At 44.0% G+C, this 25,561-nt stretch overlaps 1 protein-coding gene across 1 annotated transcript; it reads right to left on the bottom strand.

Moving 5' to 3' along the window:
• Nucleotides 1-1,048: 1,048 nt before the first annotated feature.
• On the bottom strand, nt 1,049-23,714 carry LOC134538892 (tripartite motif-containing protein 3-like). Its single transcript, XM_063380493.1, has 7 exons — nt 23,575-23,714; nt 21,996-22,105; nt 19,143-19,564; nt 11,916-12,131; nt 9,867-10,793; nt 7,334-7,484; nt 1,049-6,776 (listed from the first exon to the last, which is right to left on the bottom strand). The coding sequence occupies exons 1-7, from the start codon at nt 23,649-23,651 to the stop codon at nt 6,538-6,540; spliced, it is 2,142 nt and encodes a 713-aa protein (XP_063236563.1). The 5' UTR covers nt 23,652-23,714; the 3' UTR covers nt 1,049-6,537.
• Between the last annotated feature and the right edge of the window lie 1,847 nt (nt 23,715-25,561).

The raw sequence follows: 25,561 nt of genomic DNA, 5'->3' as shown, positions 1-25,561 counted from the left end.
ACACAGTGTGAAAGGGACTTTTTTGGAAACCAGATGTAGACAAAAATTGTCTTCTTAATTTGAACGTCAAGTGTGCAAAATAATTGTTATCACTGGCAGAACCTAGCTGATGTTATTCTGCCAATGTATATTTATAGTAGTCGCGGCGAGCTCCACTAGGCGGATGGGTCTCACCAAGGAGAATGATAGGAAGTTGAAAAACCTTACTATATGGACGTGAGGCAGACACAAAGTAATTAACATCCGCTCACTGTTTGTACGTCTATGACCTATAATTTTCTGTTATAAAATTGAATTTATCCATGCCGATAGGTTGAGCAATATAGAATTTTATGTGCTACAGCACCATCTAGTAGCAAGTTACAAAAAAATGAATAGCATGAATACCTTGTTCATGAAAAATCACTTTGATGTGCCAACTTTCATGGTGATCGGTCAAACGTGTCGGAGTTTATCAACTTCATATGTACCAACATCCATTTTTAAACATAAAGATTTCATATTTTGCTAATTTATTAAAATATTTTATATTTTTAAATTTAGGTTTTAAAGTCACATCCAAATATTTTCTACAATGAAAGATGGCAGCTGTAACATAATTTACAGCGGAGGCTGGAGATGAAGACACTGGAGCATTTCCGGAAATTGTCAACCAACAATTCCATCAGTTCCTTCGGTGGAGTGCACTGTACATGCAAACACGAGTCTTCAATTCTTCCTTGACTTAACGCAGTTTTAGTTGCATTCGTACTTCGAATAATTCTCTACAATCATCATAATCCTCATCTATGAAATCTTGAAAACTTTAAAATCTAATTTTTTAATACAAATTTTCAAGTATTTAGTTGAGTTTGCAACACTTAAAGAAGCATTAAAATACCTTTTTTTGTAAATTAATGCTAAAAACAACAGTTGCACAATAAAACTAAAGAAAATGTTATAGTTGTGTAATTTACAAATATTCACAAAAAGTAAAAGTATGATGGTAAGTATTGCAAATAGAGTATCTAAATTATAATACTATTAATAATGAAATTCAATATCAATATTTATTTTTTTTTCATTTATTAAACACACAATTTTATAAAACATCTACATTTTACAGAGCATACAAAAAATTTAAATAAAAGAATGTTAAGGCCTAGTCACAGCACATTCACAATTTTTCACTCACTTTATCAAATACAAACAAACATAAAATAATATTAGCAAAAGAAATAAAACACACATGATTTAGTACGTTTCGTAAATGACGGCTGTTGTACATCAAGGCAAAAACCACTCATAATGACAATAATAATAAAAAAGCTTGAGGGATGAAACATGTTGGCAAGTTAGTTATGACAGTTGTCTACTCAAGCTGAAGTAGTGGACAGGCTCTGTACTACAATCACCGACGCACATCAAGAGGTTGCAGCGGCAAGTGAATTATTTGTACAAAAGAAAAAAAACTGCTCCGAAATGACATGTATTTCCAGCAGATATTCTGCACAGGAAACAACACAATGATATGTATAAAAAAGTTCTCAGGATTATTTTTCCTGCAATGAATGTATCATTTTTTGCATATTTTGTTTCGAATAAGTATTACTAGTAACTAATATGTGGGTATTATTTGTACTTATAAAATGAGGCCTCTGGATCATGCTTACATAATAAATGCAATGTGTGATAAAACATAGACACTTGCTACAGGTTCGGGTCTTAAAGCAACCAGAACTTATTGACTTGGGAATAGAAGTAAAAGCAAAGGACCAAGGCTATAATGCTTTAAGCCCGTCACAGCAGATGAAGGAAGTGCAGAGCTGGCGAAAGTCGGCCGCTCGACTGGCATGACCATAACCCTTGCCTATGTTTATAATTATTACAAACATGCTTCTGAAAATAATAAACAGGCCTGTGAAACTAAGTTATGTAGGTATATCTACAAGAAAAATTTATCACATCTAGTCATTACAACTTATTTACTAGCAAAATAACACATAATGGCAAATACACTGTACGTACTGTTTCTGGCATGGAGCTTATCAGTCAAGAGGACACTTGTAAGAAGTTAGTTCGAACATACAACCAAACTATACAGTATAGTATCACATAAAATAATAAAAGCTATAGGAACTAAATATCAAAGCTGTGTAATTCAAACAATACACTCTTAAAATCATGCAATATTCATTAGAAATTTAGTTACAGTCATTATGTCATACGGCTACATATTATTTAGAGAACTATGGTGTTAGCACTGCTAAACACAACAAAAAAGTTATTTATTATCTTGTTAAAAAAAAGTTAAAACACACAGTAAAATAAAAAATAAAACAGTTTTAATAAAGGTAACACCAGACATGTTAATGAATCATATCTCTAAAATGAATACATATTAATTAAGTACAAAAATACTAAACAGCATGCTACCGCAAACTCTGAATGGAAGAACAATAAATATGGCTGAACATAAAATGTAATTAAATGAAAGGGACACAAACAAACACGATGTCCCAAAAGCAACGAAAAGAGACGGCCAAAACATGTGACGTGATCTGGTAGCAGGCTCAGCTTGAAACACACCAATGAGAAGAGACACCTGACTGCACTGCTGGGCTCAACCAATCACAAACCAGAAACCAGAGAGGTGTGCAGGATCACACTCGCACGTGGCCTGGTAAGTGCTCCTCACAAAGGCAACTGAACACTGGTCTCTGTGCAAGAGAACCATGGCATTGCAGTAACTCAGTTTAAAACCAAGTGTACGTACAACACATGACGTGTATATATCAACACTAACTGACAAAGTGAATTTTATGCAAATTTTGAAGATGTTCTAGATGAAAACAAATCCAGAACATGGTTGCTAGAGCCACGAAAACTTCATACCCCCAGTTAACAGATGCATATTAATCATACAGCAACCTGCATTTAGCATTCTGGATGGAAAGGGAGTAAAATTTATAAACGATGAAGATCACAAAAATATTTGTTAATTTAAAGCAGTGAAACCAGGCGTGTAGGAACTGCGAGCAAAAAGGCACAGCACATTATAAATAACTGTACAAGAAATTCCCCGATGCACAATTATGGGGCAGGTTACTAACTTCAAGTAATGTGTTGGAAAGAAAAATTATCTCCAAGTTGTTAGTAAAATAAGCTTCAAGTGTACATGATGCTTACAGTTGTCTGTATTATTTTGTATTTATTTTATTTTTATTGTGTTTGTCCTTAATTATTGAATCTGAGTTTGTTTGTATTTGTTGTTGTCACTGGTATATGTGGTACTCTTGTCCTCATGTGTTGGCCACATGCGGATGTTTTCCCTGCTACGGTGGGAGTCCATACATTTGCAGGGACAACCTTAAATTTGTCCATATGTGTCGTGCCCGCCACAAAGTCTAAAACTCTAAAGACTGTCGGTGGGCATGTTACAATTTTAAATAAATAAATAAAATTAATTCCATTACCACTTAAACCAATTGAATAATTTAGTTTGTTTAGTGACGTCTCACAACCTGGGCAAGATGGTATTGTAAGCAACTTGTCGATCATCTCAAATCAAATTCAAAAAGTAATTGCAGTTCTTGAAGCCATGGATATTGTTTTAAGATTGGATTCATACTTCTTGACGGGTAAATGAAATGTAACTATAGCCTCACAAGTGATGCAAGTGAGAACTCTTTCAGCACAAGTTTCAAATGAGAGAAAAATTGGAAATGTTTAAATGTGGAGAAACACAAAAAGAGCCAAAAACGTAACGCAACTGGAAAGATGGCCAGTATTTTAATAATGTAAGTGCTCTCCAGCACGGCCTCAGTCTACTCAGTCGCGTCGGCTCGTATCCACTCGTGTTCCGAGCGTGATCAGCTGATCACAGCCCGCCCCACAGAGCCCACACTGTCGAACCTTGCAAAGCTAACTAACATGCGTGGAATCACCATTTTCAAGTCTAAATGAAACTATTGCATGTAATCGTAATTTCCTGGAGTAGAGACTATTGCATGGGAAAAATCTGAAAATGGTATGTTTTACAGTTATAATTCTTTGATTAGCCCACAAACATAAACTTAACAACTGTCAAAATTTTTTACACATATACCGAACTAAGTGGCGTCTCGAGCGGCCGCTGTTGTCCTGCCCCCTGTTGTAGGCCACGAGGTGAGAACCCGTTCACTCCCCGAGTTCTAGGCTGGCCGGCGCTCTCGTCACGACAGGGGTCAGAGAGCCAGGTTTCGTCAGATTTTTAACAACCAAAAAGTAAAACATTAAGGTGGTATTTTTTTGAACACTGCTTTAAAAATCATGTAGAGTTATACATTTACGTGAAACATGCAGTGAGATGCAAATTGTTTAATATTTTAGTGTGCCAAACTTAAACATTTTTATTTCTAGCTTGTAAAATTAACTTTAACCTAAATCCACAAACTCTTTCAGTAATAAAGTAAACATCTAGAAAAACTCACAAAACTTTCAGCTTGAATAGTAGAGGATGCCATGGTTTTCAATACATTTCCGCAGCAAATAATACAACGCTCACATTTTTTGTGTGTTCACTTATTGTAGTCCATGGCTATGTAAAAATACATAAATAAACATTCCCATCGTGAGAACAAGCAGACAAAAGGACATAGTAAAAATCTGTTGGTTAGTGATATAATAGTGTTGTCATCAGTAATATATGTAGCGTTTTGTCGCCAATAAGATACTATGTATTGCATTTAGTCACAAAAAAAAGTTTATAGCAATTATTTGTTTATTTGTGGTTATATATTTTAAACAATTTTATATAATCTCTAACAATAGTGTTGCCATAACGATTCTTCTATAACAATACTACGATGGCCTGGCTTTATAGAATATGATAGTTTTTAATTTTATTTTGGGTTTAATATTTTTCCTTTTGGTTACAGGTTCCGATCTACCTCATGTGAAAATTTTGAGTTCTAATTTGTCTGGAAGTGGGTTATAATTTTGTATTGATAAGTCAGTCAGTGACTTACACATTGGGCTGTATATATATTTAGATAATATGAATAATAAAAAAGTGTGTTAATAGCCACATTAGTTATTACTATTAGTAATGCTATTATGTCACTCAACAAACTCGGATAGAAATCATACACAGTTCCCGTTTTAATAATAATGTCAAATTTTTGCCAAAGGTTTTAGTAATGTAAATAAATTTTTTGAGAGGAAAATAATTAAGTTTGTAAAGAGAACAATTAAATTACTTGTCATAAATACTTGTCCTACAGAACACATTCAGAATTACATTTATAACACAGGACCACTTACACATTTAATTATTTTTATTAATTACAACACAGGTATGTATGTGCACTTGCACCGTATTTAATTTTATTTAACGTACTCATTGTAATGAAAATACATTAATCCAGTTAAAAAAAAGTCCACCTTTATTTTTGCCATGCAAGTTTGCTCCCCTCTGGGAGTGTTTGTTGGTGTCAGGGCGCTCTGGGGCCAGTCCGCTGTGCGACACGGAAACCTGCAAGTGGTGGAAGCTTTTGCATAGTGATTCTGGTGAGCTCTGACCAAGCACCTGTTTAGGAAGTACCGTTCCTGGTAAAACAGCAGAATAATCCCCAGTCTCCAGTCTAGTCATCACCCTCCACATCAACTCTACCTTTGCAACAACATGTGCGATATACATGATTAAGTTGCAAATTACTAATTAAGGTTTAATTTTGTTTTTTAAGCCCTAAAAATTTCTGGCATAAAATAAAGCCTTGAAACTGTCACCTTATAAACTGTCGCTTTGTGCCGAAGAGAACAAGGAAATGGTTCATGAAATCAAACAAATTCACTCATCGTGTACTACTCCCTCCCCCCCCCCCCCTCCCCAACACAACTCGCAGAGGCGGCAGGTGGCAATGTGACTATGCACTGCGCGGACATTCCTTCTGCAACTGCGGTTTGGAGAAGAATGAAGATTTATGTTTGAGTTGCAAGTCAGGCAGGATCGCAACACTCACACAGTAGCAAATACCAGAGAAACATAGAACAACGCAAATCCACACAACCCATGACAAGCACTACCACTGATGGCATTATAAGACTTTTATATTAATGCTGGAAAATAAATATTTTGATTAGATGCACAAAGAAACGGACTTCAAGCTTATAAAACATAAGGGAAAAAAATTACAACTAATACTACTTACAAAGTTTAAGTTAATTTGCCTACTGATAGTAACGCCTAAATTTCACTTTCGAAAACCACTTGAACACTAACAGATCATGTTTACACATGCCTTTCACTTTCCAACCGCAAACACAAGTCTGAGGCCACTAATGATATCTACCGATACACACCGTTTGCAAGGTAGCTTGGGCTATTTCAAATACAATAAGCAACACTTGCTAAACTTAAAAATACCTAACTACTTTCTTATCAATTGAATCTTATATAACAATAAAAATATCTCACTTTGTTGGAGCAAGCCTAATGAAAGGCAGCTATGAATTTTTTTTGGTATTTACACGATGCGTGACCGAGCTCCGTGATGCGATGCTCGCCGGCGGACGCCACTACCAGTACCTGTACTTCTTCAGGCAGTTGTTGCCCAGGTCGACCACTATGACCGAGTGGGCGGCGGTCACGGCCGTCCCGCTCGGTCGCTTCAGCTTGGAGCCGTGCGAGTCGATGGTCGACACGACCGCGCCGTCGCTGAACCTCAGCACCTGCACGTAGTTGCGGTTCTTCTCGGAGCGCGACGCCACGATGAGGTCGCTGTCGTCCACGGCCACGCCCCCGTACCGCCCCTTGCCTGCAACACCCCGCCCCCTGCACTCGCCACCTCCAGCGGACATGCACGTGTTTGGTACTCATCTTTTTGCAAACAAGCATAATGGCTCGTATGCATTTAAATAAACATTTTTGAGTTGAAATTTGGATGAAAGTATCGATAAGAAAAGCATTGTAAAACCACCATGTAATTACTATGCACATTATTTGCAAGGGCTATGTTCAGTGCCTGGGTTGCATTAGGTGCTCAGTTAGCGAATCTGGAAATTACCTACGTCATTTTTGATAGCACATCATTACGACCGACGGCCATCTGCCTTTAAAGTATGTAGCAACTGTAGCCGGTAAGGACTTTAAACGATATCCACGTTGAACTTATATCACAGATTCACTCTTAGCAAATTGGAGAACACAAAACGCTTTACGCTCAGGATTCGCCACTTTGCATTGGTGGCACTGCAAGGAGAAAACAACAAAGCAGTACTCACACATACGCTTGTCTAAAACTGTTTGAGTTACTCTTCAATTGAGACCTTGAACCAAAACTCTACAATGCTTACAGCTGGGAGGCGACGGTACCTTTGCCTTCCGCGAAGAACTCCTGCAGGAAGTCGCCCTTGGCGGAGAACACCTGTATGCGAGAGTCTGCAACCACGATCTCCCCGCTGGGGCCCACCGTCACGGCCGAGATGAGGCTGAAGCAGCCCCTGTGACTGCCCTTCCGGCCCACCTGCGGCAGGGGGTGCGCGCATCACAAGTCATTTACAGAGCTCAAAATTATGTCATAAATCAAAACTAAGTAAAAAAATATATATTTATAATAAATATAAATCTTTTAGACACTGAAAATCTATTTAAAAAAATGTAAAATGTTTTTTTTTTTTCCCCATTTCATTTCCTTAAACCTAGCCTTTGCGGCTGCACGATGTCACTTCTCAGCCCACAATATGTCCATAGCTGTAGCAGTTGACTGTTGTTCCAGATATCTGAGGGCAGTCTCAAACACAGCCTTTGCTGCAGAGTGGCTCGTATTTTCGTCTTTTTCCTTTTCTTCATCATCCGACTCCTCTTGCTCAACACTATATCGTAGCAAAACAAGACTGATGATCTTCGATGGTAACATCAGCGTCGCCTTCTGCTAGCCATTCCTCTACATCAGCAGAGTTTGACTCATTAGATTTTGGAAGTTCTTGCTCTTAGTTTAGACTAGGACAAACCTTCTTCCACAAGTGGTTTTCTAAATGTTTGAGCAACTGTAAATTGGTTTTTTTATGTTAAGGGTTTTCATTGCTCCGAAAACACATCACAACCCTCTTTATGTTTTCTCTACACCGCGCTGACTTAGTGCCAAAAGCCTTTAATCAACTTAAAATAGTATTGCAATTTGTTTATTTTGACCCCAAGGTGTCGTTCCTTTCTATAACATCCCAAAATATGTCCTATTGTTTTTATTTGTAATACATGATATTACAACAAGGCTATATCATGAACATTACCAAAAGGAAGATGAGGATTCCAGAAGCGGAAAATTTCTGATTTTTTATTAAGAACTGGCGTTATTTTTATGTACTTACACGAGTATTAATTTTCCTGCATTTAGTATGTATTGATTCTCAAATGCAAGTGGCACGAAGTTGACTACTCATAACGGTAATCGCAAGGGGGCGCTAGTCAGCCACCAATGTCCAATTTCCGGCAAGTTCCAACCCACCGCCTGACGTGACAGGCCGCGCGTGCACTCGGAGACCTCACCGACTCATTGTTTCTGATTCCATATGGAAATCATTTACATAATTTTTTTTTTTTTATATGCATCCTGGGCCTGTCTCTGCCAGTGAACAGTTTCACTTGATTATTTTTACTCCGTTGGGAGTTGTTGAAATCAACGTGAGAGAGGTGTTGGCTACGAGGGTGACAGACTTCAAAGCCACACAGCTTTTTACCTGTTATCTAAAGAACTGTACAAGAGACATGGATGTTAACTGTGAGATGTTTCTGTCTGTATGTTGCAACCACATGTCCATGGTGGCTGATGCCAGGTGTGTCGGACGCCTCGAGAGCCCACTGCTACCAACTGCTAAGAGCGGGCCAGGCCGGGACGACTGGGGCAAACACCAGGGAGCAGAACTACAACACAACCCTGCACAGAGAGTTTCACTGGGTTCACGTGCCCTTCCAGTGACGGCGCCCATTTACCATCCATTCTCGTGCAGTGGCTCTGACACTGACTGCTCCTTGACAGACAGATAACCATGATAAGCCAACTCGAACCTGGCAGTCTACGAGGAGATAACTGCTCAAAAAATATTTGATAGTCATGACTAATTGGATATTCAATCAACATTTCTTAATTTTTATTTATTTTTTCCTTAAAATTATTTGTTTCAGCTGCCATCACAAGGACGTCCTTAGTTATATCATTGACACCGCAGGACTTGTTGGAACATGTGACTTCTATGGCAGTATTAAGAACGTTCCACTAAAGTGAACTATTTTTTTGTGCAGGGATAATTAATACGTGTCATTGCTGTGGAAACCAGCTGTAACTGTTGTGAGCATCCTGTAATTGCGGACCTTGTGTGTAGTTTCAAGGACAAAATTATAAGTCCCTTTCCTTCATAAATATGAATCATCGTAAATTCACTTCTGCAAAAGTAACTTCAATAATTTACAAATTTTTCTAAACAGTTTTATGAAGGGCAGAAATTATTTTGAAGAGGGTTTTGTTTTGAGCATATAAGGTATTCATAGAGATAAATTATAAGCATTTTTAATTTGAACAAGAGATAATAATTAAGATTTGGGTATGATCTCAATTTAAAAAAAAAAAAACTGAGGAGTAGACAAACACAAGCAGCATCAATGCTGTGTCATTTCCGCATCTTCCATGCTGTCTCCCTTCCAGCCGTTACAACTATCATACCTTATGCTCTGTTACGCACCTATACCGCTCTTGCCCGTCTTCCCATTTGACCGCTAGTGCATTCCGACGCACTCTCTTCCTATACCATCAAACAACTACTATTCCCTCCTGCGATTGGAAGTTTTGTACGTTTGGAAACTTGTAACCCCTCAACAAGGATGCTGCTGCAGAGGGAGCGAAAGGGCCCACCTGGAACAGCAGCTTGCCGGCCGCGTCGAACACGAACACGCAGCTGGCCCCGTTGTCGGCCACCAGCACGTGCCCGTAGCTGCGGTCCACCGCCACGTCGATGGGCTCCTGGAAGGCGTGGTGCGTGAACCGGGAGAGCGTGTCCCCGCGCGTGCTCATCTCCGTGACGGTCCTGGTGCGCCAGTTGACCACCACCAGGCCCGCGCCGGACACGGCGATGCCCGTGCAGCTGCGGCCCGCCAGCCCCTCGTTCAGCACGTGGCGCAGGAACTGCAGCTCGCCGGTGAGCACGGCGATGCGCGAGTTGCCCGTGTCCACCACGTACACCAGGCCCTCGTCGTCCACCGCCACGGCCACGGGCTGCAGGAGCTCGTCCGTGCCCGCGCCGCGCCGCCCGAACACGGCCAGCGCGTCGTTGTGCTCCGTCACGTCCAGGAACAGCGGGCTGTCCCTGATGGGCCGGTCCAGCACGCGCACGGCGACCGCGTGCCGGCCGGGCGAGGTCGGCCGGAACCTCACGGCGTAGCGGCCGTCCTCTAGGTCCTCCACCTGCGCCGGCAGGCAGCGGCCCCCGGGGCCCGTCACCTCGGCCGCCACGGGGTCGCCCCCCGAGGTGCGCGGGTGGCCGTGGTAGTCCACCGTGCCGAGCAGCAGCTCCATCTCCAGGCGCACCACGGCGCGGCCCTGCGCGCTCAGCGTGCACAGGCCGGGCAGCGTGGTGCTGGTGCGCACTCGGCCCAGCCGCGCCAGCGCCTGCTCCAGCTGCGCGCGGCTGTCGTCCCGCGCCAGGTCGCAGGTGAGGAAGGCGTTCTCGCGCGGCTCCCCCAGCGTGCCGGCCGCGTCCAGCTTCTCGCCCAGGCTGGCGATGCGCTGCGTGATGTTCCTCACCTCCACCTGGTACTGCAGGCCCTCGCACTCCTGCTCCACCTGCACCGGGACACCAGTGCACTCTCACCTTCCCCACTTCCTCCCTTTCCTTTCTCTCATCAGACACCGTAACAGATACCGCATAGTCCACTAACAAACTGTGCTCAACACAAACGTATTTCAAACTAATAATAAATACCAACCAGTGGCGGATCTAGGATTTTGGTTTGGGAGGAGCTTGACCCAGCTGAGGCTAGGCTTTATCAAGGCAAACACTAAAACAATATTGGACCCAGATGCTTTTGGAGGGAGCTTCTGGATCCGCTACTGATACCAACCAATATTAGTGCAACTTTTTTGGTGACTAAATATGACAACAAATCAATCGTAAGAAACAAAGTAGGGCTACGCTATGTTTGCTAACATCATTTATATTTTTTATGGACTTAAAAAGATAGCTCAGAAAAAAGGGTTATCATAAAATTATTTTGTACTCATTTTTACTTTCTTGTATATAATAATATTTCCCAAGCTATCCACGCCAACACAAGAGCCCAGCAGGCTGACTACGAACACACTCGCAGACACGCAGTATGTATTCTCCACGCTCCACCGAAACACGCGCCGTACTTGGCGATCACGAACCAAAATGCGGTGTGTAAATAAACTTCTTTTTCAGTGATATAAAAATTATTATTTTTAGGTTCGATTTTTGTTTCAAGCATTTAAAACTATCTGTCATTTGTTCAACAATTATTTCATTTAAAAATGGAGTAAAATGAAATTGTGTCTTCAATGTTGCAATACCTGTGTTATGCCACAACAAAAATAAATCCATTAATAAAGTACTGCGGTAACAGTTCCTAACCGTAAATATTGTTTACGTTAAAAAATTCATTGTGAAAAGTTTCGGCTCCTAACACACCCAGCAATTTTAAAAGGAAACCACGCCATTAAAAAATTTCACATTATTATTATTATTACTTACTACAGTTAAATTACACCGCTAACCTCTTGTTCGTGCAATGTAACATAGCACTGGTGCGATGAATACCATCCAAAATGTGTGTTCATACTAAAAGAGTGCAGTACACACCGTCACAATGTCATCGACAGTCGCAGTGTAAGGAGAAGTGTCGTGTTGGTAATCACGCCACGACACGCGACGAAGCCCGCACGCACCTTGCTCTTCTCGCCCTCGATGAGCGCGAGCTGCTCCTCCAGCACCCGGCGCTTGTCGTCGCGCGCCTGGCCCACGGCCGCCACCAGGGCCAGCCGGCGCGCCTCCACGGCGGTCGCCAGGTCGTGGAAGGTGTGGTTCACCAGCTCCAGGCACTGCTCGGTCGCCAGGTCGAGGCGACGCAGCTCCTGGCCCACCGCGTCCTGCGCCTGCGTCAGCTGCCACACCACGCTCCCGAGTCCCACAACTACCAACTGCCATGTGCAAGTTCATACACCATACAGGGATTAACTAGCATTTATTAAAAACTTCATTCAAATCATAAAAAAAGTAATCTTTTTTTAATGTTTGAAGATCAAGGAATGTCATTTCTTAACAAAAAAAGTATATACCAAAGAGCATGAATCAAAAAAAAAATTAATGTAATTTGTTTTATTGTGCATTTTTACTATCAATTTTAAAGCATAAATGCTCCCTAATTTTTTTTATTATTGTTTTATTGTTTAGCAAACATCCACTCGTAGAATATCAACAGAGTCGGGGGGAAAAAAACACCAGCGGAAGTCTGGCAACTGCGAACTTTCCCCCTGTGAGCCATGACTCGCCTGACGAAGCTCGACACGTCCGCGCCGCGGCCGAGCGAGGCTGCCGTCTCCTTCCCGGCCCCGACCCCCTCCCAGGGAAGATCAGGCTTGCGACGGCCATCGGCAAGGCATTCCCCGCTGGCGATAACCCCCCCTCCCCTCTCACACAAACTCACCAGGTCATTTCCTAGGAGCATACCTACTGCAACCAAACAGTGCAGGCGCCTCTGTGCTCTACAACACTGATGAACAGTCAGCAGAGGGTGGCACGGGTCCTACCCAACTCTCAAATTTACCACTAAATGGCAAGGAAAACCAAATTTATGTTTTATTCAATTCTATTTGTATAAAACAGATGATAAATTTGAGATATTTACTACTGTGGAGGTATAACATGGGAAATTTTCATATTTTGAAGAAAATTATCTGCTAAGTTACCAGAAAATTTCCCCAAAAATACTTTCCAGAAATCTAACATTTTCAACGATTACAGGAGACAGTAAATACGTTCCTTCATAAATTTTCCAAAATTTTGATCAGTTGGGATTTATCTTGTTATTTATGTTTGCTATTGTATGTGTACAGGTGTAAAGCTAATCACACAAGTAACGCTGATATCACAATGAAGAGTGTATGTAATGGGTGTAATATTAGCTTTACAATTTGCTACATATCAATGACAATTAGCTCACTCAAGATTCAAACCTGAAAAGGACACATCTATTACCATAAAACCAATAGAATAAACAGAAACAATCACTGCAATAATTTAAGAAAAAAATCAATATTCATAAACACATACACCTGTAAAGAGTATCGAATGATAAGTTATGATGGGCTAAAAAAAACCCAATAGTTTTATCATTGAAGAATAAAATAAAACCGTTATTTAAATATTTGACAATTATATAAAATATAATAACTTTCAGTAGCTCAACTAGTCCTCAATAGTTTCACAAGAGATCTATAACCTCGCACCTCTATGACTAGCTCTATTCTGTTGCTGTTATCAAATGAAATGTTCAACTATAAAAAAATATTTGATTTATTAGTTTTCATTTTGATTGTCAATCAGAATTAAATTTCACAACCATATTTAGTTTGGAGAAAAAAATATTCAGGTGGCTTAACTTTGACAGATAACCCAACTTAACAATTACATATTTCACGATGGCCTAAGGAAACGTTTACTGATTATAATTTTCACTTTATGTGGAAAACTACCTAACACAGACGTGTCCATATAACTAATGAATATTAATACAATTGTTAAGAGACGAACATGGTCCTACGGTGACTGGCACAAACCAGTGCGAGAGGGAGTGGACGCGAAGGAAGACTGCAGGCCACGCACCTTGGAGATGCACTCGTTGGCCTTGTACAGCAGGATCTCGGACATGCGCTTGATGGCGATGGAGAAGGAACAGGAGGCTATGGAGGAGAGGACTGCAGGCCACGCACCTTGGAGATGCACTCGTTGGCCTTGTACAGCAGGATCTCGGACATGCGCTTGATGGCGATGGAGAAGGAACAGGACGAGGCTATGGAGGAGAGGACTGCAGGCCACGCACCTTGGAGATGCACTCGTTGGCCTTGTACAGCAGTATCTCGGACATGCGCTTGATGGCGATGGAGAAGGAACAGGAGGCTATGGAGGAGAGGACTGCAGGCCACGCACCTTGGAGATGCACTCGTTGGCCTTGTACAGCAGGATCTCGGACATGCGCTAGATGGCGATGGAGAAGGAACAGGAGGCTATGGAGGAGAGGACTGCAGGCCACGCACCTTGGAGATGCACTCGTTGGCCTTGTACAGCAGGATCTCGGACATGCGCTTGATGGCGATGGAGAAGGAACAGGAGGCTATGGAGGAGAGGACTGCAGGCCACGCACCTTGGAGATGCACTCGTTGGCCTTGTACAGCAGGATCTCGGACATGCGCTTGATGGCGATGGAGAAGGAACAGGAGGCTATGGAGGAGAGGACTGCAGGCCACGCACCTTGGAGATGCACTCGTTGGCCTTGTACAGCAGGATCTCGGACATGCGCTTGATGGCGATGGAGAAGGAACAGGACGAGGCTATGGAGGAGAGGACTGCAGGCCACGCACCTTGGAGATGCACTCGTTGGCCTTGTACAGCAGGATCTCGGACATGCGCTTGATGGCGATGGAGAAGGAACAGGAGGCTATGGAGGAGAGGACTGCAGGCCACGCACCTTGGAGATGCACTCGTTGGCCTTGTACAGCAGGATCTCGGACATGCGCTTGATGGCGATGGAGAAGGAACAGGAGGCTATGGAGGAGAGGACTGCAGGCCACGCACCTTGGAGATGCACTCGTTGGCCTTGTACAGCAGGATCTCGGACATGCGCTTGATGGCGATGGAGAAGGAACAGGACGAGGCTATGGAGGAGAGGACTGCAGGCCACGCACCTAGGAGATGCACTCGTTGGCCTTGTACAGCAGGATCTCGGACATGCGCTTGATGGCGATGGAGAAGGAACAGGAGGCTATGGAGGAGAGGACTGCAGGCCACGCACCTTGGAGATGCACTCGTTGGCCTTGTACAGCAGGATCTCGGACATGCGCTTGATGGCGATGGAGAAGGAACAGGACGAGGCTATGGAGGAGAGGACTGCAGGCCACGCACCTTGGAGATGCACTCGTTGGCCTTGTACAGCAGGATCTCGGACATGCGCTTGATGGCGATGGAGAAGGAACAGGAGGCTATGGAGGAGAGGACTGCAGGCCACGCACCTTGGAGATGCACTCGTTGGCCTTGTACAGCAGGATCTCGGACATGCGCTTGATGGCGATGGAGAAGGAACAGGACGAGGCTATGGAGGAGAGGACTGCAGGCCACGCACCTTGGAGATGCACTCGTTGGCCTTGTACAGCAGTATCTCGGACATGCGCTTGATGGCGATGGAGAAGGAACAGGAGGCTATGGAGGAGAGGACTGCAGGCCACGCACCTTGGAGATGCACTCGTTGGCCTTGTACAGCAGGATCTCGGACATGCGCTAGATGGCGATGGAGAAGGAACAGGAGGCTATGGAGGAGAGGACTGCAGGCCACGCACCTTGGAGATGCACTCGTTGGCCTTGTACAGCAGGATCTCGGACATGCGCTTGATGGCGATGGAGAAGGAACAGGAGGCTATGGAGGAGAGGACTGCAGGCCACGCACCTTGGAGATGCACTCGTTGGCCTTGTACAGCAGGATCTCGGACATGCGCTTGATGGCGATGGAGAAGGAACAGGAGGCTATGGAGGAGAGGACTGCAGGCCACGCACCTTGGAGATGCACTCGTTGGCCTTGTACAGCAGGATCTCGGACATGCGCTTGATGGCGATGGAGAAGGAACAGGACGAGGCTATGGAGGAGAGGACTGCAGGCCACGCACCTTGGAGATGCACTCGTTGGCCTTGTACAGCAGGATCTCGGACATGCGCTTGATGGCGATGGAGAAGGAACAGGAGGCTATGGAGGAGAGGACTGCAGGCCACGCACCTTGGAGATGCACTCGTTGGCCTTGTACAGCAGGATCTCGGACATGCGCTTGATGGCGATGGAGAAGGAACAGGAGGCTATGGAGGAGAGGACTGCAGGCCACGCACCTTGGAGATGCACTCGTTGGCCTTGTACAGCAGGATCTCGGACATGCGCTTGATGGCGATGGAGAAGGAACAGGACGAGGCTATGGAGGAGAGGACTGCAGGCCACGCACCTTGGAGATGCACTCGTTGGCCTTGTACAGCAGGATCTCGGACATGCGCTTGATGGCGATGGAGAAGGAACAGGAGGCTATGGAGGAGAGGACTGCAGGCCACGCACCTTGGAGATGCACTCGTTGGCCTTGTACAGCAGGATCTCGGACATGCGCTTGATGGCGATGGAGAAGGAACAGGACGAGGCTATGGAGGAGAGGACTGCAGGCCACGCACCTTGGAGATGCACTCGTTGGCCTTGTACAGCAGGATCTCGGACATGCGCTTGATGGCGATGGAGAAGGAACAGGAGGCTATGGAGGAGAGGACTGCAGGCCACGCACCTTGGAGATGCACTCGTTGGCCTTGTACAGCAGGATCTCGGACATGCGCTTGATGGCGATGGAGAAGGAACAGGACGAGGCTATGGAGGAGAGGACTGCAGGCCACGCACCTTGGAGATGCACTCGTTGGCCTTGTACAGCAGGATCTCGGACATGCGCTTGATGGCGATGGAGAAGGAACAGGACGAGGCTATGGAGGAGAGGACTGCAGGCCACGCACCTTGGAGATGCACTTGTTGGCCTTGTACAGCAGGATCTCGGACATGCGCTTGATGGCGATGGAGAAGGAACAGGAGGCTATGGAGGAGAGGACTGCAGGCCACGCACCTTGGAGATGCACTCGTTGGCCTTGTACAGCAGGATCTCGGACATGCGCTTGATGGCGATGGAGAAGGAACAGGAGGCTATGGAGGAGAGGACTGCAGGCCACGCACCTTGGAGATGCACTCGTTGGCCTTGTACAGCAGGATCTCGGACATGCGCTTGATGGCGATGGAGAAGGAACAGGAGGCTATGGAGGAGAGGACTGCAGGCCACGCACCTTGGAGATGCACTCGTTGGCCTTGTACAGCAGGATCTCGGACATGCGCTTGATGGCGATGGAGAAGGAACAGGACGAGGCTATGGAGGAGAGGACTGCAGGCCACGCACCTTGGAGATGCACTCGTTGGCCTTGTACAGCAGTATCTCGGACATGCGCTTGATGGCGATGGAGAAGGAACAGGAGGCTATGGAGGAGAGGACTGCAGGCCACGCACCTTGGAGATGCACTCGTTGGCCTTGTACAGCAGGATCTCGGACATGCGCTAGATGGCGATGGAGAAGGAACAGGAGGCTATGGAGGAGAGGACTGCAGGCCACGCACCTTGGAGATGCACTCGTTGGCCTTGTACAGCAGGATCTCGGACATGCGCTTGATGGCGATGGAGAAGGAACAGGAGGCTATGGAGGAGAGGACTGCAGGCCACGCACCTTGGAGATGCACTCGTTGGCCTTGTACAGCAGGATCTCGGACATGCGCTTGATGGCGATGGAGAAGGAACAGGAGGCTATGGAGGAGAGGACTGCAGGCCACGCACCTTGGAGATGCACTCGTTGGCCTTGTACAGCAGGATCTCGGACATGCGCTTGATGGCGATGGAGAAGGAACAGGACGAGGCTATGGAGGAGAGGACTGCAAGCCACGCACCTTGGAGATGCACTCGTTGGCCTTGTACAGCAGGATCTCGGACATGCGCTTGATGGCGATGGAGAAGGAACAGGAGGCTATGGAGGAGAGGACTGCAGGCCACGCACCTTGGAGATGCACTCGTTGGCCTTGTACAGCAGGATCTCGGACATGCGCTTGATGGCGATGGAGAAGGAACAGGAGGCTATGGAGGAGAGGACTGCAGGCCACGCACCTTGGAGATGCACTCGTTGGCCTTGTACAGCAGGATCTCGGACATGCGCTTGATGGCGATGGAGAAGGAACAGGAGGCTATGGAGGAGAGGACTGCAGGCCACGCACCTTGGAGATGCACTCGTTGGCCTTGTACAGCAGGATCTCGGACATGCGCTTGATGGCGATGGAGAAGGAACAGGACGAGGCTATGGAGGAGAGGACTGCAGGCCACGCACCTTGGAGATGCACTCGTTGGCCTTGTACAGCAGGATCTCGGACATGCGCTTGATGGCGATGGAGAAGGAACAGGAGGCTATGGAGGAGAGGACTGCAGGCCACGCACCTTGGAGAAGCACTCGTTGGCCTTGTACAGCAGGATCTCGGACATGCGCTTGATGGCGATGGAGAAGGAACAGGACGAGGCTATGGAGGAGAGGACTGCAGGCCACGCACCTTGGAGATGCACTCGTTGGCCTTGTACAGCAGGATCTCGGACATGCGCTTGATGGCGATGGAGAAGGAACAGGACGAGGCTATGGTGGAGAGGACTGCAGGCCACGCACCTTGGAGATGCACTCGTTGGCCTTGTACAGCAGGATCTCGGACATGCGCTTGATGGCGATGGAGAAGGAACAGGAGGCTATGGAGGAGAGGACTGCAGGCCACGCACCTTGGAGATGCACTCGTTGGCCTTGTACAGCAGGATCTCGGACATGCGCTTGATGGCGATGGAGAAGGAACAGGAGGCTATGGAGGAGAGGACTGCAGGCCACGCACCTTGGAGATGCACTCGTTGGCCTTGTACAGCAGGATCTCGGACATGCGCTTGATGGCGATGGAGAAGGAACAGGAGGCTATGGAGGAGAGGACTGCAGGCCACGCACCTTGGAGATGCACTCGTTGGCCTTGTACAGCAGGATCTCGGACATGCGCTTGATGGCGATGGAGAAGGAACAGGACGAGGCTATGGAGGAGAGGACTGCAGGCCACGCACCTTGGAGATGCACTCGTTGGCCTTGTACAGCAGGATCTCGGACATGCGCTTGATGGCGATGGAGAAGGAACAGGAGGCTATGGAGGAGAGGACTGCAGGCCACGCACCTTGGAGATGCACTCGTTGGCCTTGTACAGCAGGATCTCGGACATGCGCTTGATGGCGATGGAGAAGGAACAGGAGGCTATGGAGGAGAGGACTGCAGGCCACACACCTTGGAGATGCACTCGTTGGCCTTGTACAGCAGGATCTCGGACATGCGCTTGATGGCGATGGAGAAGGGGATGATGGTGTGCTCGCTGGCGGCGGAGGCGCGGTGGCTGCCCGTGCACAGTGTGCAGAACACCGTGTCGCAGGTCTCGCAGAACAGCAGCTCCTGCGCCAGGTGCACGGAGCACTTGGGCACCACCTCGCGCCGCTGCCGGGACATGAGGTCCAGCAGCTGGTTCACCAGGAAGGAGGGGGGCAGAGCGCTCACCCCGCCGCGTGGGATACCGATCAGCTCCCGGCAGATGGGGCAGCGGAACGAATTGTTGTCGCGCGTCTGCGAGGCCGCGATGCGGGTCAGGCAGTGCAGACACACCGTGTGCGAGCACGGCAGCAGCTTGGGCGTGTGCTCGCTGCCGTCGTACACGCCTGCCATCGTCACCTCAACTGTTATCATGTTCTATCACAATTTACATCATTTATAAATCTAGTTCAAATAGTTTTAAATATTTTCTCATTTAGTACCTAAATGAAAAGTACAGCTATTTTACACAGCACACAATTGAAACTTTTTTTAAGGATTGTAAAATACAATATTAGGATGGCTACACCCATGATACATAAATATCTTGTACACTGTTCTACTTTTTAAAGGATTTCAGACAAAATAATAAAGCATAGGTATAAAACTACCTTCAAAAGACATATCATTAATTTTTTAAAAGAATATCCAATTTTTTATTTTTTTCCCCAACCTCCACTGAACCAAAGCAAATGCATCAGTATTATTTGTTTCTTTACCTCCAGTTCTACCAACTCCTTAACTTCCAACTCTATTCCAATCTTTTCGGCCTACTAAAATGACCTCATTAATATCCCCTCTGTGATTTTCAACCAATAGGAATCAGGTACCTATTGTAAAATGCACTTGACCTTTTTCTATGGATTTTGCCAAGATGAAACAATTGTCAATTATATTTGTGACTGAACAAGAATCACATTGTCTGAAATTCAGATCAAATGCACTATATGCACTGTTTTATCTTAGTAGCTTCCTCTCTTTTTTAACTGTAAGATCATACATTCCTGAAAGATCTCTCGTTCAAATGCAGTTAATGTTAAATACAGAATAAAAAATATAAAAAAAATTAATAAGCCAACTTTAATTTCAATGCACAGTTTTTTGTTTGGTTTAAGCACTACATAATTAAAAATAATTATTTTAAAGAAGTAATCATCAGAAAGCATTTGAACTTTTATTGTTTCTCTTTGGGTGGTGAATGTAGAATAGTGTATATTTTAAAAACATGAAAAACCCTATTTTGGAATTATTAGCCAGTACCCATGCACTCATATCATTCAATAAATGTAAAATATCTCTATAAAGAAAACCACAGAATATGTGCCATTCTGCCATATGCACTGCAATTTCATTCTTTCCCAATCCACTTGTCTACTGTATGACTTCACACTTTAGATTCCCTACTGTGTCCCAGCCTATAACTTAATTAGTTCAACTGTGGCATCCAATAGGAACAGAAAGAACTGCAGCTATAGAACGTTTCTTAGCATAATACGTCCACAGCACAATCACTGCTTTGTAAAAAACATTAATAAATGTAGCCAGCCGGCCAATGCCCTTAAATAGCCATGTTACATTCTTTGAAAAACCCAAACTAACAAGCAGAAAATCTTTAACACAAATAGGCAAAATTAAAATCATACGAGGAATAACTTTAGTCTTGAGTTATTAGAAAACATGCACATTAAATTACAGCTAACTCGTAGATAAAAGAGCATTCACTACTGTTGTGACTCGCCTGCAAACTCTCTCGTGATTTCCTAGGAAACCCTCTATCCTGCAGCGTCCGCCCACCTCAGACACAGGCAGCTAGATTCACATAGGCAGCAGCACTTAGAGCCACATGGAATAAACAGCGAGCTGGACTTACACAGCGGCTGATGGAATAACACAGCCAGATGGACTTATACAGGGAGTTGGTATTGTACATGGCAGCTATTCTTACAAGGGCACAGTGGCGTAGCCAGGATTTGTGTATGGGGGGTGTTAAGAAGCATGCCCCCCGCCCCCCCGTATTAAAGCGGGGGGTCAGGGGGCCCTCCCCCAGGAAAATTTGGATTTTAAGGTGTAAAATAGTGCTATTTTAGCAGTTTTCGGTACTTAAATTTAAATATTGTAATAGTAAAAATTTGATTATTTTTAATATGAAATTTGTTTGAGTGATGAATAAGAAATTTAATTAAAGATTTGGTGCTAAGGGGGAGGTTTGAACCCCTAACCCCCCCCCCCCCCCGCCAGGCTACGCCCCTGCAAGAGCATCTGGACTTCACACAGGCATCTGGACTTCACACAGGCATCTGGACTTCACACAGGCATATGGACTTCACACAGGCATATGGACTTCACACAGGCATATGGACTTCACACAGGCATATGGACTTCACACAGGCATCTGGACTTCACACAGGCCTCTGGACTTCACACAGGCATATGGACTTCACACAGGCATATGGACTTCACACAGGCATCTGGACTTTACACAGGCATCTGGACTTCACACAAGCAGCGATACTCACACAGGCACCTGGACTTCTCACAGGCATCTGGACTTCACACAGGCCTCTGGACTTCACACAGGCATATGGACTTCACACAGGCATATGGACTTTACACAGGCATCTGGACTTCACAGAGGCATATGGACTTACACAAGCAGCGATACTCACACAGGCACCTGGACTTCACACAGGCATCTGGACTTCAAACAGGCATATGCACTTCACACAAGCACCTGGACTTCACACAGGCATCTGGACTTGCACAACCAGCGATACTCACACAGGCAGGTGCCGCACGTCAGGAAGCTCTCGTTGAAGTCCTCGTAGTTGATGGAGACCGTCTCCACCAGCGTCGAACTCATGCTCACCATTCTCTCCCCGAGACGAGTTCTGCGACAGGCACGACAGGCGTGGCAGCACCGGGTCCACACGACCCAGCTTCAAACGATTGGCTGCTCTTCTTTACATCGCAAGACGATATACGTATTCTACACCTGTTCTTTTGCAGATTACGTCGACTTTAATTACTGTTGCGATTAACAAAGAGAATTGAGATATAAACATTTGGAATTTGGTAAATGAGATGAAGCTGACTGTTGATACAACAAATTTCAAAACCTTTTTTTAGTTAAAACAACCCTGGTTTATTTTAATACATGTTATAGCACCTGTGCTTTGAGCTTTATTAGACACTTGGGTACCTACCTATTGTCTAAGATAATAATTTGCTTTATTAATGATCACTTAAATAAATGAGAATACTTCAAGAATTATCATTCTAATAAAGTATTTATATATCTTAACTTGCAACAAGGACAGATTCCATTTGTATTTCGTTCATGACTATACTTAGATCAAAATTGTTTTGACAGTATTGTATGGAATACTTTAAACCTAAAATATATAATTAAAATACATAAAACAATAGACAATTATTTTACAGCCTATATCATCAGAAAAGAGATTGTTACATTAGAAACAAAGATGGAATTATTCAACATTTTATCCTGTTTCTTAAGTACCAGATAAAATGTTATAGATGATCATCTTTTTTTTTAACAAATGTTATTAGCCACAACTTCATTGTTTAACTTTTACATTTATGTACAAACTAAAATAAAGCTAGCTTAATTAAGAGTACCTTTATTCACTCATAACTAGGGTGAAAACAAAGGCGCATTAAAATTACATAACGGTTTCAGCCATTGTTGAAAAGAAAAATTAATAATTCTTCGGCTTATTACATTAAATACACTTTTATAACTCAAACGTAATTTTCACTTGTTGACCAACAAAACTTCAACTTCCAGTCTCATTACATATTTTATTTAACATCCGCACGTTCACCTTCACGAATATGTTTACCAATTTCCAAAAATAATTTAAGTTAAAAACCACACATTAATTATTATTCTCGTTCTTTACGAAAACCATTATATATTTGTTTTTGTTTATCATCTGAAGTGGAAAAAATACACATCTGAGTTCAAGGTTAAGTTACGTATATCTCTCTCACAGCTGATTACCGACGAAATCAAAACAAAACTTATAGGAGTCAAATTATTTTTTTTTAAAGAATTTCTGGTGCAAACGCTGTTGTGTTTACCGTCCTATGCTTCTAGCTGGGCAGTTTGAGGAGATAGCACACTACATGCATCACGCGCTACGGAACAAAGCGCCTGCGCATCACACAAGTGACTGCAGTTCGATGACCGCAACTGTGAACCCTCACGCCTTTTCATTTCACATCAGAATATTTATGCCATTCTTGCGACTTTCAAACATATGTAAAAACATTTGGGCCTCAATAAATAAATAAATAAATAAATAAATACACACGCTTATTCATCAATACATACTGTGCGAAGAATTTATGATACTCCATAGGTACCCGGCATTTACGTACAGATTCATAGCAGAATGGGGAATACTTCATGTCACCTTGCCAAAAACTTTTGCTGTTTCTGAATAGTAAGGATGTTTCTGTAACCGGTCCTTCTTTTACCTACAAAATATTTTTTTCATTATTATTTCACGACTGCATTAAGCTTGCAATGAAAATAAATCCGAAAGTTTACGATGCTAACATTAATTTTGCACAATATATTTTGAGGCAATTTTTATTTGCAGAAAATGGTTTAGACTACAGCCACAAACCTCTCAAAGGCTACAGGATGCATGAAACAACGAGCATTACTCCTGGGCATGAAAGGACACAATGAACTTATTTTTTTCATCACTAACGCAGCCATGTTTGCTTAAAAAGTTGGATAAATTGAGTTTCCAATAGAATGTTTTGCAAATAGAATGGGTTATAAAATATGTTTAAGTTGGCCGGAATTAGCCAATAAGAATCGTGCCTAACGAAAACAGAAATGCTGTCTTTTTCAATCGCAACGAATCATAAATGGCGAAGAACACATGGGTTATTAGAGGTTACAACGTAAAAATAAAACCCTCAAAATTATGTTAATGTTAAGGCCCGTATACAATTGCAATATCTTTGAATGTGTAGGTACAATGGACATTGATCGCTGGTTGATCCATGTGACAATCTGACATTGGTGATTTGGACGATGGTCCGAATCTCCGTGGTCCGAGCTCCGTCGGGGATTTATGCCAAATGACCAGCGAGAGAACGTTCATAATACCCCAGAGAGTACACAGGCAATTCTCCCCTTAGCTGGGCCTGGCTATGTGCTTCTCGTGGCGCGAAAGTGGGGCTTAATGCATTTTGCAGGTCAAGTTACTGCATGCAGGGACTGTCTGCAACTAAAAACGTCCCGCTGATGGCAGATAGCTCGGGCCCCAGCATTGATGAGCTGTTGGGATGGTCGGTAATATAAAATACCGACTCGTGGACCAGACCAGCAAAGTCTCATGGCTGGGCAGCTATAGAAAACTCAAGACTCGGAAGAAATAAGTGTCGGAAGGGGACGAGCCATTTTCATGACTCGCTGTGGCATACCAGAAAGTAGGCGGAATTTTACACTGCATGGTGCAGTCAGGAGGCATGTGGTATCGCCCTGGCCTCAATTTCGAGGAATAATGAAGCATTTTTTGTCGATACATGGTATGCCTTTAGGAATATAGTCCAAGACGTTCCGAACGAGGAGGTCTTCTTGATCTTTAGGGCGCGGTTACACGGGACCCTGAACTACTTCAGGTGAACATGTTTAAGTAAACACGTTTACAAACGCGAAAGTGTACAGTTACACGGTAGTTGCTGAAAAGTGTGTTTAGCTCTAAAACCGATTGTCTACTAGAGCTGTAGCAAACCGTATGTATTCGTTACTGAGTAACGGGTGCGGCATCTAGTAACGAGTAACGAAACGTTACACACGAATGCATTTCGTTACTCGCATCTTTCGTATGTTTCACGCATGCGCGCGCGTATTCGTTACAAAGAACGATGTTTGTTTATTAATAAAAGTATGATTTGGAAATTCGTCGTCCAAGTTTTTTACTGTTTATTAAAGGTAATGTGTGTGTAGACAAAGTTTTAGATTCGAACAGAAACAACGTAAGAAATTATTTTTTACAAATTATAAATATGTATGTTTTTGTTTTTTATAATCGCGTATTTTCACGTTTTATGTTCTTATCTTAAAAGATATATTATAATAAAGCCGCTCTAATGAGAGTTAATTGTTTCTTGGTTAACAAAAGCTGTTAATTAACAAATATTTTTGATTGTTTATATTCGATTTATTTTTATTTACGCGACGTCATACTGTACGCGTACGAAATACGACTCGATTCGATGCTGTTACATAACATAGCATGTGCCATGTCATGCAGTATCAGAAGTAACGAGTAACGATACGAAAGTAACGAGTACTAATT

The sequence above is a fragment of the Bacillus rossius genome, chromosome 14, assembly GCF_032445375.1.
Source record: "Bacillus rossius redtenbacheri isolate Brsri chromosome 14, Brsri_v3, whole genome shotgun sequence".
Lineage (NCBI taxonomy): Eukaryota > Metazoa > Arthropoda > Insecta > Phasmatodea > Bacillidae > Bacillus > Bacillus rossius.
Note: the sequence above shows the minus strand (reverse complement) of the source record. Positions and strands in the feature narration are given on the sequence as shown.

What these genes read in the sequence shown, in the direction of transcription:
- LOC134538892 (XM_063380493.1), bottom strand. Translation starts at nt 23,651, where the DNA reads ATGAAGTATTCCCCATTCTGCTATGAATCTGTACGTAAATGCCGGGTA. An exon ending in CCAACGAGTGCATCTCCAAG is followed by an intron (nt 12,132 to 19,142) that starts GTGTGTGGCCTG and finishes GTGGTGTGGCAG; the next exon opens with CTGACGCAGGCGCAGGACGC. An exon ending in CCGGCAAGCTGCTGTTCCAG is followed by an intron (nt 7,485 to 9,866) that starts GTGGGCCCTTTC and finishes CCCCTGCCGCAG; the next exon opens with GTGGGCCGGAAGGGCAGTCA.